We start from the raw sequence: 27,873 nt of genomic DNA on the forward strand, positions 1-27,873 counted from the left end.
TATGCCTGAACATTTAATAATAATAAACATAGTGGTCCACCCAGGTGCAGTGGAAAATGGAAGTATTTTATTTTAATCCAGATTTTGAGGTTGCTTATTTATTTATCAAGGATGTTGCAAGTAGATGGGGTCAGAATGCCCAAATACACTTGTTATGGGTCTTCCTTTACCTCCCTCCTTTTATCCTATTTCTATGGTTCGTTTGTGATTACCTATACATGTTCAAGGGATCATTGGCATCTACTAAGCATCTCAATATCTCAGTTGCCAAGCAACAGAGATAAGATAGAATGGCAAAATAGAGGAAGTAGAACAGAAATAGAACACCTATTTTCCTTAGGAAAAAGAAAAGTCAAAATCATAAGACATTATAGCAAGATGTGTAGAAATGTATGTTGATTTTTTTGTTAATTTGTTTTGTTGAAAAATCTTTTTGTATATATGTCTTGTAGAATTTTTTTTTGTAGAAATTTTTAATGAACAAAATCTTGCAAAAAAAAAAAAAGAAAGGAATAGAACACTTTAGTGAGTGAAAAGTGTTATGATGAAAATAAGAGCTTAACAGCAAACCTACATTATATGCTTAGTAGTTCCCTAGAGGAAAAGATCAAATACTGTCATGGACTCGTTGGGTAGGCGATAAGAGTAGCATCTTTTGGTGTGACCAGGACAGGGTGAATGAGGATGGAGTCTACCTATCTTTATTAAGCAAAAAAACAAAACAAAAAAAATACTTGACTGACTGACAGCTGTAATGGGCAAGAGAATTCTGTTCAGCTTTCATTTCAAGAAAGTCGGGGGGGGGGTAGAATAGGTATTTTTTCCTCAGATTTCCAAGATGTTTCCTGCTATCTAGACTTTGGCAGTGGGTAGGTAGATGTATGAGCAAATAAGCGGCTTTTAACTGAGTATCCAAAATGCAACTTTTTCTAAGAGCATAACAGGATTTTGAGAATTTCCACAAGGCTGGCAGTTCTCTGGAAGAGGCGGAACTCCATCTTGTTCCACCCCCAGTTGCCAGGGCAGTGGTGTGAAATCCATCATATTTTTAATTAAGAGGCAGACTATGTAGATAGGCTGGTACTAGAGTGAGTCTCTTCTTCCTTGCCTCTATGTTGGTTGGTCCCAAGTCATCTGACGCTGTGTAGTTTTGAGTCTGCTTGTGGCAGTCAGTATTAAAGAAGCAGCTTTGGATTTTATGTTGGATTTGTTGAACAGCCATAGAATGAAACGGTGAGAGGATTGTTCAATCCAGAATTCTGTTTCTGACACCATATAGGTACTCAGAAGTAAGCCACGGAGGCAACAGGCATGGTTTATTGTTATTAAAGACCTACGTTCCAGTCACTGCTGCGGACTCGCAAACTTGGCTTTGTTCTAGGAGACGGGTTGTAAATCCTGGTGACATGTGTTAGAGAGTGTGCCTTGCTTTTCAAGAGAGAAACATTTATGCCATATCCCATAACTCCCATTATTTTTGTAGTGGCTATAGTTAAACAGGTATATGTAGTTGTTCCAGAGAGAGAGAGATCGTATCTCTTTGTGCATCTTCTATAGTTTGTAATGTTTAATATGGACTTAAGTTTTCCCTTCTCAGCCTATAGTAATGGGCAGCCTTCAGGAAGGTTATGTGAAATATGCATTCTAACCTAAGTCATTCTGAAAAAATGTGACGTAAGGTATGCTTCCAATACTGTGTGAATTAGACCAAACAGTCACGCTTTATGTTCCCTGGGCGTGTTAGAATCAAAGCAAGTTCTCCTACATCGAGTCAAATTATTGGTTCATTTAGCTCAGTTGTGTCTTTGCCAGCTCAGTATTCTTCATACTGAAAAGGTGGTAATTCTTCCGTGCTGGACAGGAATCTTCCCCACTCAAAGTGAGATTTTTCACGCACAGTGTTTTTCCATCCTTCATATACTATAAGAGATTAGTGGAACAGGCACTGTGGAATCTTGGAATTATTTAGTTAACTGATAATGTGGGAATCCATGTTGTATGTTTGTTCCCAGATTCATTTTGGTTAAATATATACAGGACCACCACCACCCAAAGCAGCCTGTAAAACTATTCATGGTAATCGTGATTTCTTGTGTTTCTCCAAGCAGTGATTTCATACCACATTTTTCCATCTTCCCAGGAAGAAGAGTTGAGGAAAAGTGGAGAAGCAAAGTACTTCCACCTAAATGATGATCTGCATGTTTTAATTGAAGTGTTTGCCCCACCAGCAGAAGCATACGCCAGAATGGGACATGCACTGGAAGAAATTAAGAAATTTCTCATTCCTGTAAGCACAGATCACAACGGTTATCTTTATTTATTTATTTACTTATTTATCCAGTTTATATGGCCGCCCATCTCACCAAGTGACTCTGGGCTGCAAACAGAATTAAAATAAAATAAGAACAATTACAAACATCACACCAGTTAAAATACAAAGCAGCCGAGAAACAACAAACCTAAATCACTAACACAACCAAGCTTTTTATTTTAAAGCATTTGGAATTTGGCATTTTTCCCCAAAATGCTGTCACTTACTTTATTTAATTATTTAATTATTTATTATTTATTTATATTTCAAATTTCATCGCTGCCCATCTCCCTCAAAATAAAAGAATTTTCTGATAAGAATGCCGTGGCATGTCTCTCTAGAATATCCATATACCCATGAGTTGTCCCTTGAAAGGATCTAGCATGTGTGCTGTGTGCTACGCATGATTGAAAATGCTGGTTCACAGCCATTCTGCCATCACAGAAGACAGTACAGAAGACGCTTCCATTTAGGAGCAAGGTCTAAATAACTATTTAAACAGTTACCTGTTCTCATTTTTTGTTAGCACTTCCTACCTATGATGTGGAAAGATACGTTTTAGTCCACAACTGCAGGATTCATTGATAGTTGAAGATAATCAATGACAGTTATTCATAGTCACAAATATCTGCCCAGGCAGTCCTCGCTGTACAACCACAATTGGGACCAGAATTTTGGTTGCTAAGCAAAGTGGTCATTCAGCGAATCTGACCTGATCTCATGACCCTTTTTGCAGTGGGCATTAAGTGAACCACCCCAGGCGTCAAATGAACCATGTGGTTCCCTATTGATTTTGCTTGCCAGAAGCCAGCTGGGAAGGTTGAAAATGGTGATCAGGTGACCATGGGATGCTGCGACAGTCATAAATGTGAACCAGTTGCCAGGCGCCCAAATTGTGACCACATGACCGTGGGAACGCTGTGATGGTTGTAAGTGTGAGGACTGGTCATAAATCTGAACCATCACTAAACAAATGGTTGTTAAGCGAGGACTACCTGTACACAGAAACTGTGTACCTCCTAAAATGAGGAAACCAGCAGAGGGCAGAGACAATTCTGCATGCCTTATGTGGCCGCTTGATCCCATTAACTTATTTGAGAGTTCACAAACCATACCTCACGTTGTTATGGCTTTATTAATTCAGTGGTCTAAGTTAATGTAGTCATATGAGGTCCATGATTTTAACCATGTTTCTACATTAGTTTCTAATGTACTTTTGTCATGGTTGTTCAAAAGTTGCATGTACTCTGTTGCCTTGATATCGTTGCAGATGATTTAGTCTGTTGCCTTGATATCGTTGCAGATGATTTAGACAGCTTCCCTAAACCTGCTACTTGCAAGTAGACTTTGGTTATTAGACACTGGCCTGACCATTTTATTGGCCACTCTAGGCAGGCAGTTCTCTTCTAATACCTGCACAGAAATTTATGCAATTAATGAGTATGTAGCAGCAGGCAATCCAGTTGAGTGTGTTGTGTTCGTGTTTTAGATTATTAGGACAAATGCTTCTTTCTGCACCTCCTGGCTGCTGATAAATAAAAAAACCAATTTCAAAACACCATAAAAATACAAAACATTAAAATGATAGAAAGCAGCCTACGCATTAAAAATACTTAAAATATTTTAATGGTCTAGCATAGAAGCTTTGCAGAACTGTGCAAAAAGAGGGGAGAATACCAAATGAGATTGCATTTTATATTTATCTCAAGGATTGAAATATTTACACATACAGTAAAGCCTTGATTAGACTCCTGTTAACTTTCAATTCAGTTGACAAAATATACATGTGGACATTTCCCTAAAATAATGGATTACACTCATTAAATCCATACTAGTTTAAATGGTTCACTTAACTTTACATTAATTCTGCCAATCTGTTATAGAGATGAGGTACATTTGTATTGAATTTAATGGACATTTGGAATTTAATGAACACCTCCTACCCAGGAATAGTATGTTAAATTGAGCTTTACTTTATGTTACAAACTATTTGACATGCAGTCTACCATATAGACTTGCAAATAAGCAGAGAATTTTAGGTGTTAAAATACACTCCAAAAATTGGGTTCACTTATCTGGGGATGGGCTTGTCCGTAGGTATACATGGTAATACTTTTCAAAAATACCTATATATCCTGTATATACTCATGTATATACAGGATATACATGTATATATATAAGCCCATCTGCAGATAAGCTGATTCTCAAATTTTTAACCAAAATACCATGAAGAATGGATAATCCATGGATTATTCACAGATAAGGCAATTGTGAAAATTAAAACATAAAAATTTTGAGGGTTGGCTTGTCTGCAAGTGGCGCATTTTTCATGTGATTTTGGTTAAAAATTCTATGGTCAGCTTATCTGCGGATGGGCTTATACAGAGTTTTATATGGTAATTTAAAGACTGTGTATTTTGTCATTCCCTAGAAAATACTAATAGAGGTATCGCTATAAGGACATTATAAATGTGTATTTTAGTAATTTGAGATGAATGCATTCCTAAGTCTTTTGAATGTTAGATAACCCTTGCACTTTTGCAATGAAATGACAATGTTGTGAAGAAGCCTGGAATCCATGTATAGTATTTTAGGACTAAAAAAATAATATGTAAGTTACATGTTGTGTAGCATTTGCATCACACTGGTAATCCATAAGGCCATTCTACTACCTTAAAGTTATGGAGGAAGATAAAGTAGTCCCAGGACTGTAGCTGAGTTGAAGATCCTTTCTGCTACCCTACATTTTCCCAGGATTATTATAGTATACTAGTCTCTTAGTAATTTCACTGATGTTTAAATGCTTGGTATCTTACCCAGTTTTGTATTAAGTCCTCCTTGTAAATGATCTTCAGCATTTGTTTGGAAAATAGGTTATGTATTTTTAAATAGCAGTGAGCACAAAAAGCTGAGAATCGTTTCCTGTGAAATGAATAGCAGAACTGAAGACCAAGGCTAAGCATAGACATTTCCTAGAAATTTCCTCTGTTTCTTTGATCCTTGTATGCCTTAAAAGCTTTGCCTCTTTTTAAAATACAGACGTAATTACTTGTAACTAGAGATTAACGTTAGCCTATGGACATGTGTGCTCTTTATTACCTTAAAGTCCAGGCATTGTGGGCCCTTAGAGATTTGTGATTCGTGCATCTATTATTAAAATTTCCGATGCTTTCTGTGGACAAGCATATAAAAAGAATAGAAATACAACTTGTTCTGCTCTTTTTGTGTATTTTTAAACCCATGGCAAAGGCTTGTGCCATTATATGAAAGTTCACAAGTCTCCCTTTCTTTCTCCAGTAAGTAGTCTTTGGATTTTTCTAGACAAATGCTTTCAATCTGTCTTCCAGTTGTTCAGTTAATGAAGTGTTTAGCAATCCTGACAGGATTTATGAATTTAGTATCTGGAGTAACATTTCTTCGGTGGGAAAGAAAGCCTATGTAGAGTCCCTGTAGAGTAAGATGAAAGAAACCATATTTGCTTCCTTCATCGTCCTTTATACAGCATTATCTAACTCAATTACAGAATGCCCTGCATTAGAAATTGAACTCTGAAGAGCTAACATTAGCTCATTTATCTGTTTTTGCGTCCTGCATGAGGAAGAACAGATCTCCTTTTAACATGCAGGACTGTCAAAATATCTTTTCTAGAATCTGCAGTCTGAAAGAACTGCAGTTCTCTTGAAAAGGAAGTGAATGGAGAGTAGAAAAGGTCATTGCTTGCCTCTTATGGCATGGAGCTTCTGCTTGGGAGTTTTTTCAGTGTTTTTAAATCAACCTGTCAGCAAAGCAGCAGACCCTGGTCGGAATACAAATGAAGAATTCAGCCTATGCTGCCATTACCAGCTTATATTAAAAATGCCTAGTGCATTTGGAGACTATTTTCAAACAACTGTGTATTATCTAACAATCAGTGCCCATCAGACCAATCCTAAACCTCCTGACCTATCTTAAGATCTTTGTTCTTCACTCTACATCAGTGTTTCTCAACCTCAGCAACTTTTCAGAGGTGCGGACCAACTCTCAGAATCCTGGATGTTGAAGTCCACACCTCTTAAAGTTGCCGAGGTTGAGAAACATTGCTCTACATCAAAGCAACTCTGTTGAGATAAGCCATTGCTAGTACAACCTTAAGTGGTATGGTTCATCTTGGGTAAAAGATTGCATCTTCCTCAGTCAATGCTCAGTAAACAGTATACATCCATTAGCCACTACTTATGGCTGCTACTTCCACTGGGGCTTATCTATCTGTACTTCATGGAGGGTGCTTTATGTGGGATATGCAAGGTAGAAACCCTTGTTGGCTGGGTTGTGGGAAGGGCTCCTCCTCCTCCTCCTCCTTGACTATGCAGAGCAAATGCATGAGCTGGGTGATTACACTCTGTCTTATCAGGGTAGGCTTCAATACTTCTGGATTGTGCTTTATTTATGGCTGTAGCAGAATCAGCAACTGCAACTGTAAAATTGCATATGATTTAGGACTGTATTTCTGGGATTTCTGGAGTGTGGCGGGTAGAAAAGTTTGGAATAGGCAATTTAAAGAAGGCTGGTCTGTGAAGGGCTGTTGACCACGGCAAATCATACAGTCTCTAAGAAACACTAAAGCTCTTCCCACAAGATGCTGAGGACAAACAGGAGGAAACAATAATCTTCAAACCATGCTTGATCCAGTAAGATGGTTCTTCCCTTTTTTGTTCTTTTTCACACCCACCAGCTTAAAGAGAAAAAGAGAGTTTCAGAATTAGATTTCTTAAATCCTGTGGAGTACTTTATTTGAATTATAAACCGCCTAGAGACACTCAGCAAGATGGGCAGTGAAGAAATGTGAGAAATACATACATACTTTATTTGAAATGTTTGTTTTGTACTGTTTTTTTTTTATCACCAAGTCATTGAATCAGCTTGGTACAAAGACAAAGCCTTCACCAGTTCTCTGACTCTCCATTCTTACAACTATAAAACCATGAAATAAAAATGCTTTTAAAGATTTGACATGGATGTATCTTCAACTGTGTCATCTCCTTTCTTTTTCCTTTTTCTGTTTAGGACTACAATGATGAAATCCGACAAGCACAGTTGCAGGAATTAACTTACTTGAACGGGGGCTCAGAGAATGCAGAGGTTCCAGTAGTCCGTGGAAAGCCTCCTTTACGGGCACGGGGAGGCCTCTCTCCTGCTTTGGCAAGGTATGCAATGCAGGGAAGTGATTTCCCCCACTTTTTTGCATACTCAGAAAGACTTTGCACCCTTGTTTTTCATACTTTGCACTTTTAGGTGCAGTATATATATCGGACACGACTGGACTTAATGTCAAGGGAAACCTTTACCTATAGTTGGACGGAAGCGGTACCAGAATGATCTAGGGCTGTGTTTCTCAACCTCAGCAACTTTAAGATGTGTGGACTTCAACTCCCAGAATTCCCCAGCCAGTATGGGTGGCTGGGGAATTCTGGGAGTTGAATTCCATACATTCTGAAAGTTGCCGAGGTTGAGAAGCACTGATCTGGGGAATGTAAAAGCATCTGAAAATTATGGGTATATTTCATATTGTAATTTATCTCTAAAAATATAGTCTGTTCATTAAGGAAAAGGCAGAAAAGTCCAACCTTGCTGGTGTGCAAGCTAAGAAACGATTTTAATCAGGCCAGAAAAGGTAAAGGTCATCAGTAATGAGATGCCTTGGAAGCTTTTCAGCAAACCTGCACAGCATCATATTAATTGTATTGGTCTGTAGGTTGTCTTTGAGAGAGGAAATGAATAGTTTTCCTGGGAGTGGGAGGTAGATTTTTGCTTGAATATACAACCTGCCTTCCTTTTGATCAGTAGCTACCATGTCACATATGAGTTAGGATCTCCTCTGTGAAAACTTCTTTTAAATGTGACTTACACACTTTAAAAATATGTAAACCATTGTCTTCTGCATCCATGCCTTGTTGGTCAATGATCAGTCAAATTTTAGGAAGCAGGAATAAATGAGTTCATCTCAAAAGTATCTCATTGTATTGAGGTAAACATTCATTAAATTCAAAAATGCCTAAGCACGAGAGACGGGGAGTTAGATGGGGAGAATTTTGGATGACACCAAATTGTTCGAGAAGTTGAAAACAAAAGGGGATTGCTCTGGCCTTGGAAAGGATATTTACCTGGAGAAAGAGATGGTGAAAAAAATTAAAGCAAATGTAGAGTGAGGGACATTAGGACAAAAAAAAAATCCTAGCTTTACATATGTATTAATTAGGAAAAAGATTTTAATGTGAAAGAAGCATGGAAAGTTCCATGGTAATTGACATTGCCAACATTATCATGCAAAACTATGTTGTAGTTTTTAGGTGCAGGGAAAATTGAAGGCTCTTCCAGGATTGCTAAGCAAATATCTTTGTTTGTTGGTTTGTTTAGGGAAAATGTATTACTTATTCACCCAGAAAACAAAACAGTTCAGATATAAAATAGGGAGGAAATAGAGCATTAAAAGTTAAGAATATAGAAACATTAGTCCTGTTCTCATACAAATTGTTGTGAATTTTCTCTCACTTAACTGGTGACCTGTGTGCTGGTTGCCTATTATTGATCGTTATTGATTGCTGTTTTTATCTTGGATTTTTGTTTTCCTTGTAAGCTGCCCACAGTCACATGGTTCAGTTTGGGCCATCATAACATTCTTCAGATGAAATAAATATTTCGGCCAAACAAAGTGCTGCTGGTGGCTCTTTCCGCAAATCTCAGGGGATTTGCACGTAATAAATAATTGTAGTGAATGGCGAAACGATGGCTGATTAAAAAAGAAGATGATATGGAGCTTCTCGGGGAAAATGTGATTGTTTTTTGTTGTGGTCTCTGATTTGTTGGGAGAGATAGTGCCTGTGGGTGACAGGGGCGTACATGAGTTGTAGATCATGAACTATCATCCTTCGAAGCGAATATCTGTAGCTCAGGGTTGAACTGTGGAGTCCTTGGTGCTCTCTGAGCCTTGTTGTTTTCTTGCAGACGTTTCATTGCCAGACTAGGCAACATCATCAGTGCGAAGAGGGATTTTTAATGCTTCAGAAATGAAACTTAAAGGTCACTAAGCAAAGCAAAAATAGGATTTTGTAATTCTTTGATTGGGCTGTTGTTTGCTAACCCAAGCAGCAAACAACAACCCAGTCAAAGAACTCCCAAGGAGAGACCAACATCCCCACCAACACAAGCAGGGCAAGCCACGGTGTATAAACTGAGAGCAAGGCCCACTACCTCTTCACGCTGAAGATGTTGCCTAGTCTGGCAATGAAACGTCTGCAAGAAAACAACAAGGCCCAGAGAGCACCAAGGACCCCACTATTATCCTTGTCTAGCCATCTTTGTGACACAAAAATGTAAGCTTAGCCTCAGTCATATGAAATAAAGGGTTCAGGTTTGATGCATTGGTCGCTGAAGTAATCTTCAAACTGCTTGTCATTCTTTATCATCTGCTACTTTCCACATACTCATTTCCAAAAAAAAATCCTACAGTTATCCTCCTCCTTCTGTTTGCCTCTTTACATATTTTTCCTTCTTTAAGACTGTTCCTTGAAGTAGATGAGCTGTGGGCCCTTGAGGGGCCCTCTATTTTCTGATTCCTTTTTAAAAACCAGAATCCTATTTTTGCTTTGCTTAATGACCTTTAAGCTTCATTTCTGAAGCATTAAAAATAAGCATGTGGAGTTTTCTTCTGGTGTGATATCCCCCATTGCCAGAAGCAGGCAAGAGAAGTGATACCTATTAGTGAAGTAATCTCTACATCCAGTTGGCCTTTGTGGGATTGCACATGTGTATGTTCAGACTTCTGGAGAGACAAATGAAATTAATATTTTTGCAGGATTTTCTATCCAAAGACTAGTTGCAGACAGCTCTCTGAAACAGTAGATTGTATCATTCCCTAAAGCATTTCATCATGCAGATCCGTTAAGTGCACAATTCATATAATCTCTTACCCTAGCCAGGTTTTGGGAGAAACCCACCACAGATGAGGTGTATGTGATAAAATGCAGTGGGAAGGACTTGTAATCGATCACCTGAAATTGGAAGCATGTATCACCACCCGTGGAAAATGCATGGCTTTCTTAATGAGTGTTTGGGAAGATCATCACCAGTCTCCAAGATATTTGATTTACTTTTTCCCCCTAAACTATTGAGCAGATTTGCTTCTGATCATGGCTCAGAAGTATCCAGTAGATCCATGCATTAATCTCGCTTGTTACTCAGATTGCTCTGCCAGAAACGGTGCACAAACATATTTTGCTATTTTTTCATACCTGTTAACGTTCATTTATGTTTAAGCAATTGTTGATAAACACACAAAGTTGCTGTGGAATGTTTGGGACTCAGCTGGGGGAAGCTTATGCTGCAGCTGCATCATCCTGGAAAGAGATGCAGCTGCTTTAATGAGTCACAGACACATATTCCAGAATAGTGACCCTAAAGCATTGGATAGCCATACTGTGGATTAAGTTTGGGTTAGGTTGGAGGGCAGGGGAAAGGGGTGGAGGCAGAACATAGGTTCTTCAGAGAGAAGACGCTCCTTGCCATTACACACATTCACTCCTAGTTGTTGAACATTTTCAATGTCCATGTATTTTTGCTCTTCCTTTGCTCTTACTGATTAACACACTTGAGGTTAAAAATGTAAGTCTTCCGTGCTGACCTCCGTGTTCCTCAAGGAAGAGTTTGCGGGAGGTGATAAAAACCAGAAGGTGCCGTTTTCATGGAAATTACCTCTTTCCTTCCTCTCAGAGCCCGTGGGGGTGTGCTGCCCCCACCCTCAAGCATACCCAGAGGAGCACCAGCACCCAGGGGAGTTCCCTCCGGCAGAGGTCCCGTAAGCCGTGGCCGTAGCCTACTAACGTCCAGGGCCAGAGGAGTTCCTCCATCTGCAGGATACCGGCCTCTTCCACTACCCCCAGCACAGGATACATATGGGGAATATGTGAGTACTGCTCCCCCCCCCCCATAATGGATTTATATGAGAGTTCTTACAGGAACTGGTTCACCTTTACATGCCTACCTTCATACTTGATTTTTCCCTGGGTCATCCTTAACAGAAAACGAATGGCTTTGGAATGGTTGCTCGGATGTTACCAGCTGCCACCTTCATTTTTCAGAAGCATGTCAGAGTTTTGCTGTGTGGTGGAGGCACCCTTCTGTATTATTTTTCCATAATGCAGGATCTCTTTTATTTATTTATTTATTTATTGAATGTTATCACCACCCATCTCCCCCACCAAAGGAGGGACTCTGGGCGGTTTACGACAAGCACAAAGTTTAAAATCCAGTACCATTATAAAAACAATAAATAGAAATAGACAATAAGACTATAAAATACGATGAAATCCAGATGGCTAAAGATTGTATCTCAGTCCGTGAGTATAAAGGGCCATTCTAGGGCACTTGCCATCCCCACGAATGACTGTTCCCCTTCCTGCTACAGGCATGCTGGCAAAACCAGGTTTTTAGTTTTTTACAGAAGTCCAGGAGCAAGGGGGCTTCTCTCACCTCTGCGGGAAGAACGTTCCGGAGGGTGAGAGCTGCTGCAGAGAAGGCCTGCTTTCTGGACCCTGCCAAACAGAATTCTTTTATGGATGGGGTCCGCAACATGCCTTCTCTGCCTGACCAGGTGGGACGGGTTTATAAAATGGGGGTTAGGCAGTCCCTCAGGTAGCCTGGCCCCAAGCCTTGTAGGGCTTTAAAGGTGATAACAACACCTTGAATTGGACCCGGAAGCAAACTGGCACCCAGTGCAGCTCGCGTAGCAAAGGTGTTGCATTTGCTGACCTTGGGGCACCTAGAATTGCCCCCACGGCTGCGTTCTGGACTAGCTGTAGTCCGGATACTCTTCAAGGGTAGCTCCATGTGGAGTGCATTACAGTAGTCTGTATGGGAGATGACCGGGGTATGAGTGACCGTTCAAAGGGTGGAGCAAGTGGGTTAGAAAGTGAATCTCTTAATGGCTCAAGAAGATTATTGCGGCAGGGTTTGTTGGTCCCTTAAAGACATTAACGGGCACATGCAAGCATAAACCACTGTTCTTCCATTTTGGCTCGAGGAAGATGGTAAATAAGGGGCATGACTTCTTGAGAGCCTTCCTACTGCTCCTGCTTTGCAGAGAAATGGGAGATAGGTGCTATGAGTATGGATGGTGAGCAGGAGGGGGCCCCTATCCAGGGGGGAAACACATGCGTAGTTTAGAGGCTTTGAACTGTCCTTCAAAGAAACTCAGAGCAGACCCGCCTTGAGTTTTGGGGTTTGTCTGTCTGGGTTTCCCACGCTCCTTCAGTTTGGTAGGATTTTCTGTCTACTGTAGCAGTTAATAAACACTAGAGACTGAAATTCTTTTCTCAGTGTGGTTTTTTGCTTAAGTCAGGACAATAGTTTATGGAATGGCTCGTTTTTCGCTCGGCTTTATATGTAGCTTGCAAGGAAACAAACCAGTACTTTCACTTGCTAGTTCTCTTGACTCTAAAACAAGGAAAGAAATTGAATCGTTGTCAAAGGCTGTACCCCAGGAGGTTGGTCATTTGGGGGAGGGCACCTTAGAAAGAGGAAACCTTCCTCCATCTTCCCGGTCCTTCCTGTTGTGAATGGAAAAAGGTAGGGAAGCATGCAGAGCCTGGTTGTGGGAATGCTTTCCAGTTGCTCGATCCTCTCTTGATCACATGACCAACCAGAGGACGAGAGGGAAGGGCTCGGAGTGCCGCCGTCAGCAGCATTCCAAGCTGCCACCCAGCTGCCTCTTCCGTAAGGATTCATTGGGGGATCCTTTTCTGATCTTTTTACACTGCAGCCTCTGGCCAGATTGGACCCAGTTTGGAACTTAATCTTTCTTTTGGTGGCCTCTTCCCCAAGTCAGTATTTGCTTGTATTTGTTCAGTTTGCGGACAGTTGTCTGATGGTCAGCCAGGGTTCCAAGCCCCATAATTTCTTTCCAACATCTCAAGAAAGAGTACCTTTCCCTGTTCATAGGGAGGCAGAGAAGACTTGGTCCTTACCTTCTCCTGCTGGGAGAAAGATGTGTCATGGAGGAAGCAAGGAGCAAATGCTGTCAGATGGTTTCCACATGGAGCGGAACCTCCTGGGAAGGGAGGGGGCTCCATTCGGTCTGGATGCAGACATTGCATCTCTCTGCTTTCAGTGAATTCTTCTGCATGGTTGCCACAGACCATGTCAATCATTGGGTGAGGTGCTTTTGCAGTTGTGGAGTTGGGCGACACTGTTTGTTTGTTTGTTTAAATTTATATCACTGCCCACTTCCCCCAACGGGGGAATCTGCTGATTGTGCTGCAGGAGCCTAATGCAGAGTGTAACCCATTCTCAAAACATGGTCCTCCATGTCAGTTCCTGCAGAGACCTTCCAAAAGTTGGGTCTCGCTACCTTTGGGTCCATTTCGCAGTAACTGCCAACCTTCATGAACACAGAGCCACTAGTTTAATTTCCAAGAAACATCACCATTCCTTGAAATGTAGCTAGCAGCAGTGGTTTTCAAGATACCCGACCACACCGTAACTCTGATCTGAATAATTATTACATCAAACTGATCAATGAATGCATGCGGATGTTAGTTAATAACCTTCAAACCAACTGTTTCTCATTAGATCCATTTTTACAAAGTGGTCTCGTGGCACACTTTGACTTGTTGACAGCCGCATCTGTTAGAAAACAGATTGCAAGAATTAAAACGTTAAAACTATACCCCATTGTACCACTAGCCAGATGAAGAATTTCTTACATAACAAAGGAAATGTCCTAGCATTAGATTTATAAAAGAAAGACAACCATAAGAAGACCTTTAAAAATGGTTAAAAGTTGGTAGATGGAATTTTCAAGTATGTAGATAATTGAACATACATTGGGATATCTTGCTGAACCTGCCAAAGGTCAACGTTTGTACCATGTTTTCATATTGATACACCTTCACAGGCAGTCCTCACTTAATGTTAATGACCATTTGTTTAGTGATGGTTCAGACTTAAAAAAAACAACTTAAAACCAGTGCTCACACTTGCAACTGTCGCCATGTCCCTGTGGTCATGTGATCACGATTTGGGTGCTTGGCAGCCGGTTTGCATTTATGACTGTCACAGCATCCCATGGTCACGTGATCACCTTTTTTTTACTTTCCCGGCCAGCTTCTGGCAAGCAAAATCAACGGGGAGCCATGTGATTTGCTTAACAACCACGTGGTTCGCTTAACTACTACGGCGATTCGCTTAACCACCACCACAAAAAAGGTGGTAGTAATTGGTCGGATTCACTTAATAACAACTTTGCTTAGCAACCGAAATTCCGGTCTCAATTGTGGTCATTAAGCGAGGACAACCTGTATAGGCCTGCCCTTTCGGAACCAAGTATTAGTTCCATTTTTCCCCTCATGTCTGAAATGAGCAAAATAAATTTAATGAGATTTGTCGATATTTAAAGGATGGCTTGTGTCAACAATCATGATGTTGTTAAAAGTGCTGAAAATCCAATGATATGGACCAGGGAGATATTTGGGTGACTTTGGGCTAGTATCTGTCTGAATTGGTAGCAGAAAAGCAAGCTAAATCTACAATAAATAAATATTAGAGCTTCTCCTGATTCTTTAAGAGCTTTAGGCCATGTGTCTCTGTGCAGATGAAAGGCTTAATATGGAGGCAGGTATATGAATTTAGAAGCCTAACCCTGTTATTCTTTAGGGGGTTGTAAAGTTTTTAATAAAAGACTAACAGGTTTACCCTTCATTGTTTCCTGGGAAGATTTTACCAGAAATTTACCAAATTAGCAAGTACAAAAGAACAGTAAGGGTCTGCAAATCCTGTGAAAAAGGTGCTTCTAACATGGCAGAACAAAACATCTCTTTTCAAAAAGGAAACAAGCTTTTCAGAGAATTTCAACCCCTCATAGATGTCAGACAAAGATGCCTATAAATTAAGACGTGTGTCCAACAGGTTTTATGCTTGGCAATGTTTGAAGTGCAATGCAACAGATTTTGGGGAGGTTTTCTAATAAATCCAGAAATCTGTTTTTAGGAATATTCCAGTGGGAAAGGACTAATTCTAAACCTAAGAAGCTCCTATCAGCAGGATTTTTTTTTTATTTTTTTTGAGCCATTACCAGAGTTACTGTGGCATTTTAAAATTAGGATTATGTGAGGCAAACATTTTATTTGCTGGATATATATGCTGCCTAACCTCCAGGAATTCAAACCAGTCTTCATGCATCTCCCTTCCTCCTTTCCTCCTGTGGCAACAATTTTGTGAGATGTGTTGGGCTGCAAGAGGAAGAGAGAGATTGGCCCAAGTCACACACTGAGTTTCTTCAAAGGAGGGTAAACTTAAACCTGGGTCTCTCCAGTTCTCTCTGGCATCTTAAACACTGTCCCACTGGCTGTCACTAAAATTGAGGGCTATCCTAGTTTTTTTACTAACGTTTGTCTCCAGCATCAAAGGCACAAGGTCAGGAAATGAAAACAAAGCCCAATTAAAATATGACTGGATTGAGCTCCTGTAGGAGGTTCTGCCCTTCCAAAATCTATTCCTCAAATTCATATTCCTGATAGTTACTTAAAATTGAAAGAATATCTGTTTGTTTGCATGAGTAGCCAATTTGTGCAGCTCTTCAAATCTCAAACACTGAAGATATCAATATGAAGGTGCCAGTCCTAATCAAGGCCCAGTTTTAAAGCATTGTTGAGTTTCACTTGATCATTCTTTAAAGAGAATCCATGGATTGCAGACGAATCCCTTCCTGCCAGGCCTAGCGAAGAGGGGGCAGGGCCCAGAGGGCAGAGTGTCCAAGTGAGCATGCTTTCCACATTCCTGAGGAAAACAAGAAAAAATGATTCAGTAAAATCAGACAAGCTGATGTGCTGGCATCCTGTTGGCAGATGCTGGGAAAGCCTTTAGCCCAGGAGAGGTCAAAAAAGTCACACACCAAGCATTTCTATAAAAACAATTTATTTACAGAAAGCAAAACAAAAGCAAAACATATTTAAAGGACTTAGCTCCCCTTTGGAGCAAGCCTTGCTTGGCTACCTTGCCGCCAGAGAAAAAAGAGGAAGTAAGAACAAGTCCGGGCAGGTTTCCTCCCCCTAGGCAATTTGCATGAAGCACGTGCGAGGAGACAATCAAATACAACCCCTTCACCCGGCCTAAATGATTAGGTACAATAGCAGTCTTAATCGTTAGTAGGAAAACCTCAACACATCCCTCCTACTTTCTGCACTAATGGTGATTTCAGTATGCAGATACGAGCGAGGGCGGAAGTGAAGCCATCAGTTTGCTGCCAAGGGTAGAAGCAGGCCTTCTACAACCCTTACAGGCTGTGTCTGCTCCTGTACCACTCAGAACAAGGCCCTCCAGCAGTTTTTTTACAGATGCAACCAATGATGGAGGAAAAGAGTCTCTTCACCCTCAAAGCCATGGCATAAGTATTCCACTGCTCTCTAAGCTGAGCATAATCCTATTAGCTTAAGCACTTCTACCACCTGCACTCTAGATATCAGTAAACCAGGGACATATGTAAGTTCAGTGAGTAGGCAGAGGTTACCAAGGCTTTAGCCAAAAAGTTTGGCACCACAGCAAACTGATTTATCAGTAAGTTCTGGAACACAGTGAGATCCAGCAACTGTCACAGAGTCACACCTCTGCAGGAGAGAGAGAGAGACCCATGGACCATTGTTTCTCAACCTCAGCAACTTTAAGATGTGTGGACTTGTCTCTCAGGATTCCCCCCGCCAGGAGCTGGGGGAATTCTGAAAGTTGAAATCCACACATCTTAAAAGTTGCTGAGGTTGAGAAACACAGCCATAGACACTCCCTAACCAGGTAATAATCTGTCGATGACAAAAGACCATAGAACACTTAAAAAATGAAAACTGGAGTGTGCCCTTCTTGGTGTTCGGAAGAGACATAATTTGCAACAGGTGCATGTAAGGTATGACAACCATGAGTCCTAAAAGACTGGGCTCATCACAGATGTCAAAGTTTCCAAGCACCAATTCCCTGACAATTTGCAACACCAAATCCAAGATCTGTTCCTTCAGCGCAGGCAGGGAAATTGCTGGGCTGGACACCCAGAACACCGACAACCTCCCAAGCTGTCACATTCACCCAAGCCCAGATAAGCATACTCTTAACATGAATTCATTTTTCTGCACCTAGTTAGCTGCTGCAAGAAGATCGCACAGACTGACTACAAACAACAGCATGACAAAGTAGCAACAACAGTGCATTGGAGTATCTGCAAGAAATACCATTTGCCTGCAAGCAGGAACTGATGGGACCACAAAATAGACGAAGTAATAGAAAATGATACCTTTAACACACCATCAGACTACAAAATCTGCCTATCCAGGTCCTTGGGAAGGACTCGATAGGTGGATAAAAACGCCAGATCCAGTCTAAACATCTGGCTGATTGTGCAGCCAACTATAAAGATCAAGAAGAGTAGGGTTTTTCTTAAAACGAGATACTTTTTTCTTTGCAATTATTACTTTAAATTTCTAGCCTTTCAGAATGAAAAGATTGTATTTGCTAGTAAGAGAAGAAGTAAGTAAATGGCCCGAGTCCCTCTTTTGGGGGAGATGGCTAAATTTGAATAATAAATAAAAAATAAAATAAAAGTTAGGTCAAGAAAGCGCTCTGGATATTGTTAGCATCCCCTTTCCTTTTGATCTAAGGACACAGTGGGCATCCTTTGTCTCGAGTAATAGGCATTCAACAAATTGTAGGCTATGGTCGTTGACAGCGGATGGTGAGCAAGTTTTTGGATCACTGGTGATCTCACCAATAATTCAGATTTGTCTTCTGCTGTCGAGCCAGGATCCAGGAAGTTACTTGTTGGGCTGGCCAGAGTTTGTGACTCTTCTTCCCTTTCCTTTGAAGTGTTTGTCTCCTTTTGCGATCTCGCAACTCATTTTACAACTGAAAAACTGCAACTCCTCTTCATGGAGCATTGATCCCAGGCCAGCTGTCCAAAGCCAACACAGATTACTGGGACCCAGGATCTCTGTTTATACTTACTGGTAATTCTGTATCGATTTCCAAGCACTGTATGTGATCGATTACAGTGCCAAATTATTAGGAAGGAAAGAAGAGGAATCCAGCAAAGCTCTGCCCAGTTAGCTTTTTAAATCCAATTAGCGAAGTGTAGGCTAGGCTTCTGTTTGGAAAATTAGTCAGCTGGTTGGCGCAGGAGAAGGCAGAGCAGCAAGCTGGATTCAGGAGATGTCAGCCAACACTTGACAAATACATCACCTGGTAGAAAAGTATTCCAAATGCCTTCAAAGCACTTTTTAGTACTCCTTACTGATTTATGGGCAGCCCTCAATTCCATCCCTCAACAAGCTTTGGGCAAAACTGGGAGCCTCTTCCACAAATCACCATCTTCTCCTTTTGACTTCGAGATTACATCAGTATACTCAAGGCAGGTTCAATGTGGCCCCTTACATTACCTTTCACATTCAGGAAGGGTGAGACAAAGATGCATCACCTTCTTTTCATTTCTGTATTACTTCCATCATTTCAGCAAAACCTGAATTATCTCCTCCAGAGTTGGTCAGCAGCCCTGTCTCAGTCTTCTTTATGCAGTCCTTCCTACCACCCAAGTGGGTTTAAGGCAGAGGCTCCAAGCTCTTGCCTCTGATTGCAGAGAGGAAAGGCTTGTCATCAACTGTGATCAAACAAAAGTAGTCCTGGTTACCAAGAGGCTTGCCAGCTGCAGGGGTTGCTGGAACTTCAATAGCTTCTGCAGAAAACAAACTGAGCATCCAGGGTTTCAGTCCTCACCTGTATGGAGAGGTTGTCACTGTGCAGGCCAGTAGAGTGGCCAACGCTGGTAGCAGGGCTTGCAGCTACATTTCCACTACTGTAAATATGTCAGAACAGAGGTTATCAGTCAGCTGTTAACATGCCTCGCAGGTTTGGGTTCTGAGACCTCTAGAAGAAGTCCAGTCCAATTTTTTAGAGCACGTTTAGAATATCTTGGTGAATCTCCAAGCCCTTACTTTGTTTGGAATCTGGATTAATTTCTTTAGAGCAGTGTTGCTCAACCTTGGCAGCTTGAAGATGCGTGGACTTCAATTCCAGGAATTCCCCAGCCAGCAAGGGGAAGTCCACACATCTTGAAGCTGCCAAGGTTCACTGCTTTAGAAGCATGGATGAAATTGTGCCCTTCAAAATGCTGGCTAAAGTTGATCTTGATTGATAGCTCTTTTGCTTCTTTGATCATTCAGGATAATTTTCTATCATCCTGGAAGAAAGGAATTGATTTGAACTTAAAATCCTCTGTGGTGTCTCAGCCCAGTGGTTGATCTCCCTTGGCTCTGAGAGAGCCCCATTGGAGTTGAAGCATTGGATACCCGATACTAATCTTTAGAAAGATTTGAGTAAAACTTGTACCTCATGCGGTGTTAGTTTGCTTGGAAGGCCTTTTATTCCAGCCAATTGCCTGGCAAACATAGGGAGATCCTTCTCTAAGACCAGTTTTAATGTTCTCCCTTCCATGTTAATGTTAATGGGAGATTTGATAATGTTCCAGTGCAGTATCATTTATGCCCTTCCAGCAAGTGGAAATTGAGACTGTCACACATGTGCTATTGCACTGCCCTTTTTATCTAATTGCTGGGGAGGTTGATTAAGAAGGATGTTCTCTGCCTGTTATGGGTCCCATAATCTCTAAAGGGGATGCCAAATTCTGTCCGTAGTCATTGCTACTTGGGATGGGGTAGGGGGGATAAATTCAGTCGTTAGTTATATGTCACATACTCACATAATAAATGTTGTTCTCAAGCTATGTGGAATAGATGGGCGGCTATAGAAATCAAATTAAAAAAATAAATTCAAGGCCCAGTTTCTTGGCTATATTAACATCTGTGGCAATAGTTGACTCAGCGACCATATATATTTATTTTGTGTTGTCTTAATTGTGTTATGTTTTTTATTTAAGAGTCACTTGTCGAGATGGGCAGCTATAGAAATCAAATACATAAAATATTTTAGTGTCTGTTGAGCTTGATCCCCCCTTCTTGTTTATTTTCTCTTGTCCAGTGCAGTTAATTTGACCATAAGTAAAGATGAGCTAACTTTCCGAGTAGTAACTTCCCCTCTCCTCTCCTCCTAAGATTTTGCTTGCCATAGGGCTGGCAATTCCAGAAATGGAAGTCCAGAGCTTCTTTGAGTCCACTGAATTAGACGTGGGCTGTCTCGTACTTAGTGCTTTATCATTCTCTCCAGTATCTGTTGGCGAATTTAGGTTTCCGGCAAGAGGGGTCTTCAGACCCACAAACTGATGTTCTGGTGTAATTCTTCAATTGTAATGCTGCCTTTATGTGGGCTTGTCTTTCCAGGAATATGATGATGGATATGGCACTTCATACGATGAGCAGAGCTATGATTCCTACGATAACAGCTATAGCACTTCGGCACAGAGGTAAGGAAGTTCATCTCATGCGCTTAGCTAGAATTGCCATCTTTTAGCAGGGTGAGAAGTTTCAGCTGTAGGAAGGTTGGGCTGAAGAATCCAGTTCTTCTGTTGAAGATGTCAGAGAGTTAATGGAGTTTTTGGGTAGGGAAAAGCGGTGCTCCCTCTGAAGCATTTGGAGAACACTCTTTGCTTGTCAAATACTCTGTTCAGGAGACCCTGCCTAACCAGAGGCTACCCGTTCTGTTTTCACCATGTCAACTCTTAAATCGTAGAGATGAAGCATATTTTCAGGATGGAGTAAAATCATGTAGGTATCTGGTTACATAAATGGATGATTTATGTCCAGAGAAAGTCCAATTATATTGGCCTACAATGCCTGTGGTCTTAGGAGAGGTTTTGTTCTCTGTGTTGTAGCCTGTTAGCACATAAGCTTTATTGCAATAACATCTGTATCGGGGGGGGGGTGACCTCTCCTCTGCGTTGTGCTCAGTCACAGCATGGATGTCTTAGGCAGCTCCACGTCCTTAATTATAACTCCATCTACCATTGCTCTTCTAAAAAGTAACATTTTATTTGTACATACTCTGTGTGTGTGTGTGTGTATATTACTCTGCCTTTGCCTTGTTTTTATTTCATTTTTATCTTATTTTTATTTGGTTTTATTTTGGGATCATTTTATGGCTATTGTAAACCACATCATGGTTTTCTATAATGAGAAGTAGTATAGGAGTACTTTTACAAATAATAAAATGGTTTTATACTGTTTCAAAGTGCCCTAGACAATTAGATGTTAAGTTTTATTTATTGCTATCTTCTGCCTTGCATAACTTCTGTGCTAGGACGTAAATGCTACCTTCAAAGTTCTGTATGCGTTGCACTGAAGCAGTACAATGGTATTTCAGATGTTGCAAGCTTTTCAATGCCATTGAAGGGGTTTCTTTAAAATGTGTATTTAACTGTGGAACCTTACACTGCTTTTAGGGATTAGCTTACAAACTGGAAGCAAATTTCAATACCTACTATCTAGCCATTCTGCTTGTTCTTATGAAGTGAATTCAATGCATTGTAATTCACAGCTATTGTAGTGAGATTTATTTAATTTATTTTTATTTATTCTCATATTTCTCCCCACCCAACTCGTATTACGACAAGATAGAGAGATGGATAGATAGTTGGATTTATTTATTTATAGGAATTACTTTTGACAGCTGACTAGGAAGGTATATAAGATCCACTGGGGTTTGCGCTGGCTTTAATCTCTCAACTCCGTTGACTAAAGTGAGGAATACGGCGTGGGCAATAGTGTTCAGAGGAAATCAGCAGCACCAATTTGCATAAATTTAATTGAGACAAGCCAACACAGAGCCAGTCTAGAAAGCCACAGTAACTAGATGGCAAAAATATTGGTGTGGATGTAGAAGCCTGTGCAATACTGAACTTGTTTGTACATTTGGGACGTGCTTTTTGATACTCAAAGGCTGTATTTTGAACCCCAAATTAAGGACATGAAACGGCTGGGTATTTGTAAGGGTGACGGGTTGGTGGGATGCTTTGAAGCAGCATTTCTTGAAAGCTGCCCTCTGCAACTTGCTGATTTGTTATTCTGTAAGGTTGCTGGTTGATCTTTGCATTGCTTCCATGTTAGTATTCGTGTTGCAAGTGATGTTAGGTCGCTTTGTGGAACTCCATTTTAATCCTCCTTGCGCTCCTTTCCACCAATCTTCGTGTCAGAGCCTCAAGAATCCGTTACTTGACCGGTCTAGCGTCAGCACCAGAGCAATTCCATTATAAAGTCCTTCTGAACAGAAACGGGAGGCCGGAGTTTTAACAGGCGTAGTCGGCAAACTGCGTTTTAGACGCATTTTGTGAAGACAAATGGCCCTGGAATGTGTAATCTGTTAAAAAAAAAAAGAAAGAAACATTTGCTGTGCACAAAATTAGGCCAGTGGGCTGCAAGCCTTGAGGGTTTTTGCTGTCTTCCACGCAAGTGTTTGCAAAGGCGGTAATAGGGGCAAATGCAAACTATTGCTGATAAATCTGTTGCTGATGTCGGCTCACTATTTAATGTTCTCTAGCATACATAAGATTTATCGCAGAGGAATTATGGAATAATGGTAGAGTATAGAAACAAAGTCCACCAGGGAGATGTACTACATCATTTGGAGTTAGCGCTGCCATCTGCTTAATAGCACTCCGATCACTACCGAGATGCTTATGATCAGCCATTCATGGCAGTGACAGATGCTGCAGAGAGTTAACATGGCAGAGAATGAAGTTGGTTACTAAAACTCAGAAGATGTGACCAGCTTGCAGAAGAAGAACGGGGGGGGGAATTAATTTCCTGTCCAGTGCAAAATGAAGGATTGCCTTCCCCCCCCAATTTCTTACCTGCCTCTCGTAAGATTTTAAGCAAACGTTACAGAATAGTTTTGGTATTATCGTGAGATGGCCACTTCAGCAAAAGCTTGCAAACATTTTAAAGAAAAGAAAAGAAAATGACGAGAGGAGAAACCGAGGAAAATATAGCCTGATCCTCAGGGAAATTTATGTTTCCACAAAGCAGTGCACATATTAATTGTGGAGAGCTTTGCCACCCCATCTTTGAATAAGGCTGCTAGCTACTTTGTGGAGTTTGGGAGTCAGCTAGATCCAGTGTGGTTGAGAAGCAAAGTTCAGCAAAAAGAAGGGTGTCTAAATACGGCTTTTGATCTTTACATGCAAAAATACCCGCTGGTTTTAGAGTATGTGATGTCACTAGTGTTGAAATCTCAATGGTTTCTACTCATTATTTTCATCATTTCCCCTGGTGGCTTTTTGGCCCCATTTACTGTTGTTTGCAGCCGTCTCCTCCTCTTCCTCCCCAAACCTGAAAAGTGTATTGCAGAGAAATTCTTTTGCTTGGGAAAGCTGTAGCGCCTCTTTCAGAGGCTGAGAGCACCCAAGCCGTGCTTGCAGTGCTCTGCAGTTATCAATCACAGGACGAATGGCGCTGCATTGTTGCAAAGGCACGCAGCAATATTCTTCTTGGATTTTTAGAGTGTATTTAATTGGATAATTCCAGTCAGAAGGTCCACTTGACAGCCGCTGGTTTGAAGTGGTAGAATTGAGATTTTAAAAATTGTACTAAAACAGACTTGCTAGCGCTGGGCTTCCATCTCTCTGAATTATATTTGAATCAGTGGTACGTTGTCAGGCATGTCCAAATAAATATGATTTAAGCATTATCATGTATGGAGAGCTACTAGATGGTATCGTTGCTGGTAAATACAGCTTTTTCTAGCTATGGCGGGTCCTAAATGTACAAGTTAGTAGTAGCCTTCCAACTGGGCAGAAAATGAAATGAAAATCTAACAACTAATTACTTAGAGTAATTTTCCACTGTGGCCTTCAGTGCTATACAAGTTGAATACTACTCGTGGTGGTGGTTTTGCTAAGGAGAAGATTGATTGGTTAAATTTTAGTCATCGTATGTAACTTCTTTCTCAGACCTGTGAGTCAAGAAGACATTGCTGATGGGCTTGTGATAGGTATGAACTCAAATATGTAATGTCCAAGTCCAGATCTCAACCAGTTGTATCTCAGAGGGTCAAACTCCAACCAGTCTTATAAATTAAGTTTTACTAACAATATCTTTTGACTTTATACATCCAAATAGGATAAAAAGATAGTGTGGGGAATGAGCTATGTTGAAGAACTGAAAGCTAACTTCAGCTCCATGCTAAACATGATTGAAAACAACTAAACAAAAGCTAACTTTTGAAGCATTACACTATGTAAGTGAAGCTACTTTGTGCTGTACTATATCCACCTAAAGGGTATCCATCACGTTGAGGTCACAAAAATGCGTTCACATCTGCCTGTGAATAGAAGTGAAGACATCCCTTTAAAATATTCTGCTCAGAAATACATGATTGCTTGACTTTCACAAGGAAAAGTAACCAATGGAGGTATGAGTGAGTTTTAATGAGGCATCTGCTTTCTTTCTCCTTTGAAAGCACGTCTGTTCCCAATAAAGCCGTGTTGTATTAGAAGTAAGATGTACATTTTTACTTTCTCAGCTCAACGTGGCAGATGATGCCCTGTGAATAGAGTCAAATCTGGAAGGCTTATTCAGTTTCAATTACAAATATGTTTGAATTTTATGCAAGCAACTTTGTTTTCCTGATCACAGAAGGCTCAGGGGAAGCATTCCAAGTTGTTGCATGTCCCAGCTAAGAAAACTAGGAAAAAAGTATCTGAGATCTAATCCCCTTCTGGCACCGCAAGGTTGCTGTGTACAAGCCAGCTAAGCTTTGTTCCCAGAAAGTTGTTTGGTTCAGACGTGGAAATTTTGTGCACACACAGTTGAAATGGCTTCTCTGGAGATGAGTTTTAATTACGCCTGGCTTGTATTTGCTCTGCGTTAAAATCTTTGCAGAGTGTGAACTGAGAAAGAAAATTTCCTATTTAAAAGATAAACACGATTCTAACCATTGTGGTGATGGAGAAACATCAGGCACTCCAAAATTGTTGGTTCTCAGCTGCTCTAGGAAGCACTTTGAGAACACTGTGTCAAGTCTCACCCAACCTGGTACCTTCTAGATGTGTTGGGGTAGCCACACCCTGAATTTCTAGCCAGCATACCCTGCAATTCTGGGCCTTTCAAGGAAAGCGCATCCAGAGAGTGGCAGGCTGGGGAAAGTTGTACCACAATAAGGCTTTTTAACTCCCATTCAAGGAAATAGCTTTATCGACTTTAGAAGAAACATGGAGTGAGTCTTTATCCAGATGGGTGTTTTTTTAGACCTCCTGAAAAATAGAGGTCTCTCTAAAATTCAGTTACTGAGAAGAATCCAACAATCCCAATCACTTCATTTCCCTGCCGTCTGTAGTCTCCTGGCTCTCTCTGTAGCTTTCTGTTCACTCTTATTCCCCCCCACCCCCATCTCAGTTATTCTTTGATATAAAGAACTGAAGCTGGTTTTCTCCCAGTAAGCCAAACTGCTCTCTGTGCTTCTGATTTCCTTCCTTCCTTGTGAGAAACCAGCAATAGTAGCTTCAATTTGACAGTTCAGCTAGGATATTTCTACATGAGGGATTTGTCTCAGTGTGGAACCAGCCATGGGCCTTGAGGGACAAGGAGCGTTGTTGTCTTCTGGGTTGGTGTCAGTGTTTTTGAAACTGGGAGAGCCAGTTCGATGTAGTGGTTAAGGTGCTGGAGTGGGTCATCCTGAGCTCTAGTCCCATCTTAGACATGAAGCCAGCTGGGTGACTTTGGGCCAGACAAGCTCTCTCAGCCCTAGGAAGAAGACAGGAGCAACCACTTCTGAAAAATATCTCCTGGACCAGGAGTCATGATTGACTGGGAGGCTCAAAGCGTAGATATTTGAAACTGGACCAAAGCTGGCTTTTGTCTGAAATGCTGCTGACTTGGGTGAGTGGTCTTTTCCCATCGGTAAGAACTCTAAACTCACCCCACAACCAGGCTTCCAGATTGTCCTTTCCCTGGAGTGCATCTGCATTGTTTAGGACTGACTTCTTGTCACATCTGCTTGCAAATGTGAAGACATGCTATCATTTCACTTTTTAAAAGCACCCATAAGTATACCGCAAGGTGTCTTGGATGTTTCCTTTTTTAAATGACATCAAAGCTGAAGAGTTGGAAGGCAATGGTGCTGTTTATTTTTTGGTTTTGCAGGACATGATAGAATTTTTGGAACTCTGGGACCAGAGTTTGGGGTGGGGGATGCTGATGAAACCCAGATGGGCAGCTGGAAAGCCCCGATTGCCTCTTGGTGTTCCCTGTGTACTTCCAGGATGTCAGAGGCAACACTGAAGATGATGGAAGGTCGCCTTTACCCTGCTTTGTAGGAACTAGAAAGTAGAAACAGTTTAGGCATGCAAGTGCCTGTAATCTAAAAAGGCGGACATGGGGTATTGATTTGCTCTCGCCCAAATCTGGTCATTCAAAATGCGCAGAATTACGTCTTCCAGGATTCTAGCCAGCTCAGCAGCTCTAGTCCCAATCCCACCAGGGGTTTAGATGATGGGTGGCCTAAAAAAATCAATCCATAAAAATAAACGTATTTGGAGGCGTCCAGCTTGGGGAAAAGCTGTGCTAAAATTAATAGTTTAAAAGGGATCATCTGAAGGCTTATTCTTTGTAGAGCTGAGAGTGTTTTGTATCGTGAGGGTTGTGACAAGCTATTCCCAGAAATAAAGATGTTTTAAAATTATGCCACAGCTAAAGATTATCCTACTTATATTTGTTTTAATTGCTTGTGAGACAGCCAAGCAACCAGTAGCTATAGGGGATGGAAGCTCACTTGAAGTGCCGGAATGGAGCAAAGGATGGAGATCAAGGTTGATGTTCCTGCTGATGCTAAGCTACCTCACCACAAATAATACACAAATAAGCAAAACATAAAAGCCGTGGTTGGAGTAATGGAGGATTCTCTGCTGCTATTGATTATATACTGTCATGCTCATCCCAAATGACAGGGAAGACATGAAAAGATCTTTTTATTAGAAAAACCCAAGCTGCCTCATACATCATACTTGGAAATCTTAAGATGTTAGAAATACTTTCCTGAAAGCTTAAAGTTTGCACAAGTACTGTCTTAGCACCTTTACTAGAAGAGCCAGCTTTTGTTGTGCCCTTGCTAAGGAGCTGCTGTATAGATGTATGAGAAGACCTTTTGGTTGTTCAGGGGAAGGTAGGATCTCATAATTCATAGGATTACCCCAAGCAGCCAGACTTGCCCAAGGTTTAACCTGATACGTATCTCCACGGCTGTTGATCTAACATGATTAGGCAGGTCTCTTTCCGGCTGACTGGAGGCTTTGAATCCGAAGTGCTATTCGAGCAGAACACGAAAGGTTTCGCTTCGAGCATCCCAGTTATTCTATGTAAGTGAACCGTGCACTAAGCACTGCGTTGAGGCCTTTGCTAAGGTCAAGCAAGTAGCAGAACTGTGGATGCCAAGAGATGGAATATCTAATCTGGGAAACTTTGCTCACTGGGAGTCCAAGGTGCTTTAGCACATCTTGTTCTCTTGTAGTAGTGCATGTTGATTACTTTGATCTGGTATATTGGAAGTATTTGTGGACCTGAAGATGCAAGCTATTGCTTTAGATCAGTGTTTCTCACCCTTGGCAGCTTGCTGATGTG

At 41.0% G+C, this 27,873-nt stretch overlaps 1 protein-coding gene across 3 annotated transcripts in view; it reads left to right on the top strand.

The window, feature by feature from the left end:
* KHDRBS3 (KH RNA binding domain containing, signal transduction associated 3) overlaps positions 1-27,873 on the top strand; it is a 90,601-nt gene that overhangs the window by 47,533 nt on the left and 15,195 nt on the right. For all 3 annotated transcript variants that reach the window (XR_010067679.1, XR_010067680.1, XM_063299700.1), the window contains exons 4-7: positions 2,141-2,287; positions 7,355-7,494; positions 11,057-11,249; positions 20,647-20,729. Coding sequence is in view for 1 of the 3 variants with exons in the window: in XM_063299700.1 (XP_063155770.1) it covers positions 2,141-2,287; positions 7,355-7,494; positions 11,057-11,249; positions 20,647-20,729 (563 nt within the window). In the remaining 2 variants the exon portion in view is untranslated. The remainder of the gene's footprint in view (positions 1-2,140; positions 2,288-7,354; positions 7,495-11,056; positions 11,250-20,646; positions 20,730-27,873) is intronic.

This window comes from Candoia aspera, chromosome 3 (assembly GCF_035149785.1).
Source record: "Candoia aspera isolate rCanAsp1 chromosome 3, rCanAsp1.hap2, whole genome shotgun sequence".
Lineage (NCBI taxonomy): Eukaryota > Metazoa > Chordata > Lepidosauria > Squamata > Boidae > Candoia > Candoia aspera.